The 9,978-nt window shown below is 40.7% G+C and overlaps 2 protein-coding genes across 2 annotated transcripts; one reads left to right on the forward strand and one right to left on the reverse strand.

The window, feature by feature from the left end:
- Positions 1–45: 45 nt before the first annotated feature.
- On the forward strand, positions 46–5,034 carry LOC117559104 (FERM, ARHGEF and pleckstrin domain-containing protein 1-like; the record flags this gene model as incomplete). The annotated part of the gene is given in 5 exon segments (XM_034235770.1): positions 46–158; positions 2,492–2,652; positions 2,976–3,083; positions 3,387–3,538; positions 4,275–5,034. Coding segments are annotated over 5 exon segments (607 nt in total), but the record flags the coding sequence as incomplete, so codon positions are not given.
- Positions 5,035–6,142: 1,108 nt separating this feature from the next.
- On the reverse strand, positions 6,143–9,671 carry LOC117559106 (gamma-glutamylaminecyclotransferase B-like). Its single transcript, XM_034235771.1, has 2 exons — positions 9,572–9,671; positions 6,143–6,716 (listed from the first exon to the last, which is right to left on the reverse strand). The coding sequence occupies exon 2, from the start codon at positions 6,704–6,706 to the stop codon at positions 6,239–6,241; it is 468 nt and encodes a 155-aa protein (XP_034091662.1). The 5' UTR covers positions 6,707–6,716; positions 9,572–9,671; the 3' UTR covers positions 6,143–6,238.
- Positions 9,672–9,978: the final 307 nt, after the last annotated feature.

Consider the following 9,978-nt stretch of genomic DNA (forward strand, 5'->3'; position numbering starts at 1 on the left):
GAAATGAAATGAAAATCTTCTCTTCTCCTCTGTGTGTGTGTGCAGCTGTGCGTCGGAGATGGAGCGCTGGGTGGAGGACATCAGGATGGCCATCGACCTGGCGGAGCAGAGCAGCAGCCCGACCTCCGACCTCCTGTCCACCTCCCCGACTGACAACAGTGAGTCTGATTATAAACACTGCATTCCACTCAAAGATACACTTCATGTGGTCCATCTGCATGTTTTAGGCATCATACAAGTAGGACATATGGCTAAACAAGAGTGTGAGGTGTTGTTGATTGACTTTTGGTCGGACATCTGGCTTTTTATATCCGACCAAAACCCCCAAAATATACAATTTATTATCTCGTGAAACAGCCCTCGACTTAGATGAATTGCTTTTGCTGTAACTTTAAACTTGGTAAGTTATAACATCTGTATGTTATAGGCATCATACAAGTAGGAAATGTGGCCTTTTAGAAATACATGGAAGGCCTTTGAGTTGATTTGCAACACCCCTCTTAGTGAGCGTACATTGATCTTTTTATGGGAAGTGAATCAGAATCAGAACCGGTTTTATTACCAAGTAGGTTTGCACTTACGAGGAATTTGCTTCGGTGTTAATGATGCATACAAAACACACAATAATAATAAATAAAATATGACAAATACTATACTCAAAGTGTGTGCATGTGTAAAAAGTCCTGAGCAGAAATGTGTAACCTGAACAAAGGATTTACAGGATTAAAAATGATCTGCATTAATTAGTCTTTCTGTGAGTCAGTAGAATTTAGTTTCCTTCATTTCTTTACTGACTCTGAGGCTTATAATAGATAACAAGCACCCCAGGGTTCTCTGAGTCATAAACAGTTATTCCTGCAAATGTTTCCACAGCTGATGTCACGTTAAAATCACCTGGCTTCAATAATCGTCTCTCAGACTGAGCTCTCCTTTGTTGTCCTCTCACAGACGGCCGCCTCGTGAATAATCTCTTTTCTCCAGGTGGTCTTTCATGCTATTTTTTAATGTCACCTGATATAAGCAGACACCAGCTGTCTTCCCTTCTTCCTCTTCTCCTTCTTTCTTTGTCGCCTGTCACGATGTTCAATGAGTCTCCGCCTGCTGACTTTTTACTTTGACGTCTCCATTGTGCCTCAGATAAATCACCTGTGCATTTGAACTCAAACGGTTGAAGAGTATTGGTTTACAGGAAACGACAAAAGAGATTTTCTTTCTTTCTTCAGACGTCAAGACCCACCTTTACGGCCCGTCCACACACAGGCATGAAAGAAATCTTGAAAAATCTTGATGCTGGGCGTGTCTGAAGCTTGGCGATTTCACGCGACCAACAACCAATCACATGAATCTCCCGCCCCCGACATACAAAGCAATAGCAATGTTAAAACGAAGTAAACTGGATATAAAATCCCCAAACAGGCGAAAACCTACCAGTTTCCCCCACTGTCTCTGCCACCTCCCTCCATGCCTGGTTCCTCCGGTTTGTATCCCGGTAAATAGTTCTGGTCGTAAAGAACCGGGTGATTTGCTACCGTAATTTCTCGTTTGGAATATGAGGAAATGAACTGCGGTCTGGCTCTCCCAGCTTGCACGCGGTTTGATTGGCTAGCGCTTGTACCGGCGGGATTTGCATAAACGGGATTTGATTGGCTGACGCCAGCTTCGAAAGCATCGGGAGCATCAAAAGTTGAACATTGCTCAACTTTTGATGCACACACACAACTCAATCTGGGCACACACACAAACTCCCAGCCAGGCTGTGTGTATGTGTGTTTCGGGCTGGGTTTCGCTGTGTCTCGCTGTCTCGCAGACGGCCACTGGGCTCGAGGGGGGGGGGCAGGAGCTCCAACAAGCCGTGTAGGACACAGAGTGAATACACAGACTATACAGAGATGCTGTGAGAAACCAATGTGAGTTTGGAACATTGAACAGTGTAAATCTATTCTAGTAGACCTCAACAATGGAACTATGATCAGTAGAAATGGCCATGACATGTGACCTTTAAGTAAGACAACCTCACCTATATAAACTGATAGTTATTTTTTACATTTTGACATATTATATGGACATTTTGGACCCAAAACCGCACAAAAAACGTAGAAACACATTTTGAAAATGATATTATTTGTTACTCTGGTGTTGTTTTAATTTCTTCTAAATTGTGTCTGTGTGACCCTACTTCTTCCTACTCTTAGGCTGTTATACCTGCAGAGCAATTCTCTTTTAATTACCTAATTAATATGCACTTTTTAATGCAATTTATAGCTTTATACGCCATTTCTTAACTATTTATTCCCCCTGTATGATTGTTTATTGCTGCTGTGTTTTTATCGTATGTCTGTTTTCATTTCCTGCACACTGACAGTTTCACTCCAAAACCTCGTTGTTTATTTCTGTACGATGACAATAAAGGATTTCTATTCTTCTCTATACTATCACTGCGTCTTTCTTTCCCGTATTTCCTTCCACTAACGGCACATTTAAACGTCCCCAGAGCTGTCGGAGGACGGAGGCTTGGAGGTGGAGTCGGAGGACGAGCTTTGTGGCTCTCGCTCGTCTCTTGAGCGTCAGGGACATCGTGGAAACACAACGGTTCACGTGTGCTGGCATCGAAACACCAGCGTCTCCATGGTGGACTTCAGTGTTGCTGTGGAGGTAATGGACGTCTCTTTAATCCACACCTGTTTCTAATGTGTGTTTACCTCTGTGTGTCCTTCTCCAAAGGCAAAGAGACTGTGATGCAATGTCCTTTGTCTCCTCCATCTTCTACTCTCACGGATTAATATCGTTTTTTGACCTTTGAACATATGTGTTTTAAGTAAAGAGTCAACCAAACTTACCTGAGACGTATTTTAGTTGGAGTCAAGCTTATTGCTGCTTGTGGATATATACATTTTTGGATTAGACCGAACTACAATCTCGTTTCCTTTGTCCATCTACGATCTTTTTGTTGACTCTTCTTCTCTCCTGTGTTTCAGAACCAGCTGTCTGGAAACCTTCTGAGGAAGTTTAAGAACAGTAACGGCTGGCAGAAACTCTGGGTCGTCTTCACCAACTTCAGCCTGTTCTTCTACAAGTCACACCAGGTGAGATACAGACGGGTCGAAAACCACCAGACTCAGGGACCGTTTCATCCTATAACACCTGAACTTTTGAAACAACATCCATAACATTCATCTGTTTGCATCTTGCAAATATGGGATATGTACAAGAACAGAATATGAAATTAAATAATGTAAATGAAGACAGAATATCTACACTGTAGCTAATGTGCAAATAACAATCAAGCCTTGAGTTGATTACACCGTGATCAAGTGGTGTTGCTATTGCTCTGATAAGGGAAAAATGGTCGATGTTTAAAGATGATTTCCTCTGTTTTTTGCTCACAGGACGAATATCCTTTGGCCAGCCTTCCTCTGCTCGGATACTCCGTCACCGTACCCGCCGAGTCGGAGAACATCCACAAAGACTACGTGTTCAAACTCCACTTTAAATCCCACGTCTACTACTTCAGATCGGAGAGCGAGTACACCTTCGAAAGGTACAGTATTATTAAAGATAGATGGATACAAAATATTCATAAAAACACAAGCTTCTATACAGACCCTGTAAAGCTCAAGATACTATCTGGGAGCTTTTATTTTGAAAACTCAGCTTCTATAGAGACCCTGGAAAGCTCAAGATACCATCTAAGAGCTTTTATTTTGAAAACCTATCTTCTATAGAGACCCTGAAAATTCCAAGATACCACCTGGGAAATTTTATTTTGAAAACCCAGCTTCTATACAGACCCTGTAAAGCCCAAGTTACCATCTGGGAGCTTTTATTTTGAAAACCCAGCTTCTATAGAGACCCTGAAAAGCTCAAGATACCACCTGGGAGCTTTTATTTTGAAAACCCAGCTTCTATACAGACCCTGTAAAGCTCAAGATACCATCTGGGAGCTTTTATTTTGAAAAGCCAGCTTCTATACAGACCCTGTAAAGCCCAAGTTAGCATCTGGGAGCTTTTATTTTGAAAACCCAGCTTCTATAAAGACCCTGTAAAGCTCAAGATACCATCTGGGAGCTTTTATTTTGAAAACCCAGCTTCTATAGACCCTCTTAAAGTAAAACATGTGCATATTGTACAACAATATACTTAGCCTAGTTAATTAAATCTATGCAATGGACATATGTTGTTATGTATGCCCTGTGAATCATTTCTTAAAATGCAAATATTTGTTGGCAAACATAAATGAATGAATGTCAGTAATAACGCATCCCAATGTGTTCCAGGTGGATGGAGGTGATCCGCAGCGCCACCTGCTCCGCCAGCCGCCCCCTGCTGAGCTCCAGGAAGGATTACTGATGAAAAGACTCTTATTATAAACACAGAATCACTGTTAACACCTCTTAATAGTTGATTCACACACACATCACAACCACGTATCTATGTAGAGATCCACGATGTAATTAATCATGTCCTTTTTTCACTTGCTCCAAACTGGCAACACCATCTGGCAACATTTTCCTTTACCTTTTTGTGCCGTCGAGTGTTGTTCACATGCACACACACATTTAATATTCATGTCATGTTTACAGCAGAGTGGGTTTTATGTTTGGGAGGAAATACGTGGGGTTTCCTCGACGTATTTGGGACACTGAAGCATGACTTGGGATGAAAACATGTATATAAGAGTCTTAAATAAGACCTAAACGCAGGTGTGCATGTGAACACACCCACAGTGTTTTCTATATATAATTGGATTTATGAAATGTGATGCCAGTTTGGTCACGATTATAAAACATCCGTCTATTTCTTTTTCTAAGGCGACTTTTTGTACAGTACTTTGATACACTGTGAAATGTTCTTTTTAATCATGTTTTCCTGCTTTGTTTAAAAGGACAAATGAGTACGACAAATGCTTCCAACGCCATCAGAGATTTCCCTGGTCTGTGTGCCAAATATCTGATGTACTTCCTAAGTGTCTGGATTTTCATATTCTAAATAAAGATACGAAGAGATGTGTTATGAGAAAACGGGACGAGTCAGAAATCGATGTCTTGTGTTTATTACGACAACCAAACCAACATTTCCAGAGGAACAAATCAGTAAAAATGATTAGTGTTTGCAGGAAAACTGTTAATACAAATACAGCAGAATGTAATGGCAGGTGCAATAATGGAGGTAAGACACACACCTGTCACTTAAATGCCATACATATTAAATGCTGGTTAAACTGGAGTGTAAAACATACAGAAAAATAGTGATTAATACGCATTTTACACCAATACAGCTCTAAAAGGAGTAAAATCTGGACACAGTATTGATTCTTAGTGTATTAGAAATGGGTGATGTCAGTAAACGTGCATTTGTTGAGGGTATGTCAATGTAGAGTGTGGGTGCGTTTCACTTCGGTTAAATGGATTCCTTGCGTCGTTTCCCTGCGACTAGTCCTCCCACCAAGGAAGCATGGAGAGACGCAAGGGCCCCGTCTCAGGTCGACTATTTTCATTTCCTCGCTCCTCGGTCTCACAATGACAATTATGAAAATGAAAAAAGCGATCATGAAAATGTTTCCAATAAATGAATAAAATGATTTTTAACCGCTTTCTTATTCAGATATATCACATATTTGTAACTAAATGAAACATTAATTGAAACAAAACACGGTATAAACTGAGGAGTGAGTCCCGTGAGTTTCATGTATTTTCTTCACTCCGCTGGGAAACTGCTCTCATGTCAAGAAGCATCAGATCAGTGCATGCGCTGCATCGTCCAATCAGTGAGCGATACACAGTAAGGGGGCGGGGCGAGTGTCTGAGGATTTCATCGGAGGATGGTTTTGCGGTTCCTTGATTATCGCTCCTCCGGCAGAAATAAGAGCCATGGGACGCTACCATGGACGCTACTCAAGATGGCGCAGACAAATCAACTTCCGGTGAGACCGAGGAGCGAGGAAATGAAAAATAACAGAAGTGAAACGCACCCTGTGTTTACTTTAAAAAATCCCCAAATGTCGTTGTGTTTCTGCACTACAGTACATGTTGATCAACTAAAAAGCCAGTTGTTTTTGCAGATAGAGATACCGTAGAAACTTGACCACGTTTTAAACTGATATTCGGTTAAAAAGTAGTGAAACGAATCAAGTTAGAAACCGATGTAGGAGTTCACAGAACAGTAAGTGATTTTTATTAGAGGAAAACAGTGGATTTGTTTAACTATCGACTCCAGATCTGCTCTGATTATCCCACGGAAATCAGTCTCGTGCTTCTTTAATATGATACTCCAGCCCATGATCTCCATTTGAGTCGTAGCTCTCGTAGCAACGCAGCGAAAGCCAGTCCGCCTCGTATGAAGTCGTGCTGTAAATAAACGCTTCTATGATACTTCCTGATGCCATCTTCTCCTTCTCCTCTTCTCCGACCCACTCCTCCACCTCCAGTTTAACCTCAGTGCGTTGATACAAGGTGGGGACGCTCTCAAATTCGTCCAGGAACTTCAGCATCTTCTCGTCCACTTTGTAGATCTCGCCCTTGACCCGGTGACCTTGACCCGGGACGTTGAGGAGGAAAGGGATGTTGTGCTTGCTGGCGATAACCAGCGGGTGTTTTTGGGCGGTGCATGCAGACGCCAGGAGCTTCACCTTCCCGTTGGCAGCATCTAACATGCGGTAATAGTTCGGCTGGCCCCTCTTCAGGGTGCCGTAGACGAAGACACGAGCCATGGGGTTTCACCTGGTTAAATAAAGAATGTTGTTAGAAAAATATATATTAAGGATCCATGTGTTTGTGATCCTCTCCAGAATGGAAGTAGTCCTCACATACAGAGCATCAACTAGTTCCTGAACAGTGTCCTTCACATGCTGATATCCAAGAGAGGGAGTTACACAGTCACAAGATGGAGGAGTAGAAAGCAGTATTCAATGTTTACTTCAGATTAGCTCCACGTCAGAAATGAGCATGCTTGATGTCTCTCTCCATAGAGGCTGAATCATCATGTTAATCACATAGCTATCATCTGCCTCAAACAGTCCTGATGCTCTTCTAGGTAATCACACATCCTGTCATGTTCACAGCTGCAGTTGGGATACCTTTGTTATCATGTTACTCTGAGTGTATGTTATTTGAAATATGGTAAAACAGACTGCTTTACATGTTTGTGTATCCAATGATTGCTGCTGCCTTTTGAAAGACATTTTCTAATCTTAATGCAACTTGTCTGGTTAAATAATGATATAAAATCACGTGTCAGCAATGCATCAAGAGACACTAAAGGAGAGTGACAGAGAATACATGTCAAAAAACAGCTCACGTGAGGATTTGCAGCATAAAATACTGGAATATTCAATGAGCTCAGGGACCGAAAACATAAATAATAGCAGTAACAAATAAAGAGAAATGTCATAATTCATGTTGGTTAAGATGCAGAAGTGTCTCTGGCTTTATTGAAGCTCTATGGACTTTGTTACCGCGGCTCAATAATCAGTTCACTGTCAGAGATTATCTGTAAAACACACAGTAGTTTTAAGATCAGTGAAGATGTGAAAGGTCATTCGACAGCACAGTGTGTGGAGAAAGAATGACTGATCTTACAAATAGAAAAGTGTGAAAAGTGGTAGTAATATTTGTTAAAAGTACCTCAACTAATAATGCGACAATTCAGAATATTATAATATAACTCGATAATAGTTATTAAGGCATTCAAGCCTCAATAATGTCACGTTGCATCTGGTAAAGACAGGGTTGCCAACTTTGGGTACCTGGCTGGAGTGAGATTTTGAGATCATGGATTTAATTACACATATGCGCACTAAATGACTGCTATCGTGTCAGCAGCGGTACATTAGCATATATATAGGATATATATATATAATATATACAAATACAACGGTGCCGACAATATTATCATTTATCGCAATAATTTCCGGGAAAATGTATCCAACCAAATTAATTATCGTGAGAGGCCTATACATGAAACACACACACACACAAATCTACAGACTCACTCCAAACTGCCAAATATATTAATTAACACACTCTCACTCACTCTTTGATTCTATTTTGGCCTATAGTAGAACAATAAGCAGCAGACTTTTATATCATTTCTACTGGATCTTAGATCTGCGCATGCGCAACACACCTGATTGACCAACCGGCTCCCACTGCTCTGCTGTCTGTTAACGTTGTTTAGAGTGGTGGGGGCGGGGAGGGAGCGGATCGACAGCTTGAGCAGCTGTCAACTCAACATTGTAAATAACCAACCAAAAACGATCGCCGTTCATCTTGTTTTTGGCGGGAGAATAGTTTGGGCAGCGTGAGAGCGTGAGAGTGAAAGCGTGTGTCACACGCCAGATGCGTGAGAGTTGGCAACCTACATTTAAAACATACACCTCTCGGATTATTATTGATAGTAACCTATTTAACATAATGCATGCATTGGTGACATCACATGCATGAATGCAAACGAAAGTAAAACACATGGCTTTTTTAATCTTGCAATAAGTAGTAAATGCAGGGTTGCCAACTCTCACGCATCTGGCGTGTGACACACGCTTTCACTCTCAATCTCACGCTCTCACGCTGCCCAAACTATTGTCCCGCCCAAAACAAGATGAACCGGCGATCGTTTTTGGTTGGTTATTTACAATGTTGAGTTGACAGCTGCTCAAGCTGTCGACCCGCTCCCTCCCCGCCCCCACCACTCTTAACAACGTTAACAGACAGCAGAGCAGTGGGAGCCGGTTGGTCAATCCCCAACCCGTATTGCGCATGCGCAGATCTGAGATCCAGTAGAAATGATAAAAAGTAAAAGTCTGCTGGTTATTGTTCTACTAGGCCAAAAATAGAGTCCAAGAGTATATGAGAGTGAGAGTGTGTTAATTAATATATTTGGCAGTAAGGAGTAAGTCTGTAGATTTGTGTGTGTGTGTGTGTGTGTGTGTGTGTGTGTGTGTCACGTATAGGCCTCTCATGATAATTAATTTTGTTGGATACATTTTCCCGGAAATTATTGCGATAAACGATAATATTGTTGGCACCGTTGTATGACCATTTTAGACCACTGACATAATGATAATATATAATAATAATTCAAGTACATCCTTTCAAACTGCTAGTCACATCCTCATGTAAATGGCAATTTATCGAGGTCAGAAAAGTTATCGAGTTCATTTTTATTTATCGTACGATAAGTCAATTAATTGCTTATCGCGACAGGCACACAATAAAACAGTGGAAACAAACATATGTTTGACTTTCATTAGTGAATGAAACGTTGTGCCCTTTATAGTCTGTGTCCAATATTGTGCATTTGTATATATTGTATAGATATCATATATATATATGCTAAGGTCCCGCTACTGACACGATAGCAGTCATTTAGTGCGCATATGTGTAATTAAACCCATGATCTCAAAATCTCACTCCAGCCAGGTATCCAAAGTTGGCAACCCTGGTAAATGTGCATCCTATTCAATGGACGATGACCGTGGAAACAGCACGTTTGAAGCACATAAGGGTTATGCAACTCAAAGCAGCTAAACGCGTTATAATATATCCTGTAGAATTACACGAATGCAGTGTTATCTTACCAGGAATGTGATGCAGATATTGACACGTAGATTTATTTGAAGTAGGTTTGAGAAAGTAGCCTACTTCCTGCAACCTGCTGGTATCCGTCTAAAGAGCGCATGCGCAGTGAACAAGTTGTACTCCTTTAAACCAGCAGAGGGCGCGAAAACGACGAGGAAAAACATTATTTGTCATTATTATTTGTATTATATATCGTTTTTATTATATATATGTACTATTATAATTATTATTAATGTTTTCTTTTTTATGATTCATATAAATATCCATGAGATGGCACTAAAGAAAAGTAATTAGGAGTGAATAATATGCTATTATGGAAAAAACATAGTATTTATAACTCCAAATAATGACCTAAATATGTGATTTAAATACACTATAAAACATGGCTCTTATATTTACAGAGGGC

Source organism: Gymnodraco acuticeps, unplaced genomic scaffold (assembly GCF_902827175.1).
Source record: "Gymnodraco acuticeps unplaced genomic scaffold, fGymAcu1.1, whole genome shotgun sequence".
In the NCBI taxonomy this organism is placed as follows: Eukaryota; Metazoa; Chordata; class Actinopteri; order Perciformes; family Bathydraconidae; genus Gymnodraco; species Gymnodraco acuticeps.

Bases quoted from the DNA above. Each gene is read 5' to 3' on its own strand.
- LOC117559106 (XM_034235771.1), bottom strand. From the start codon at position 6,706: ATGGCTCGTGTCTTCGTCTACGGCACCCTGAAGAGGGGCCAGCCGAAC.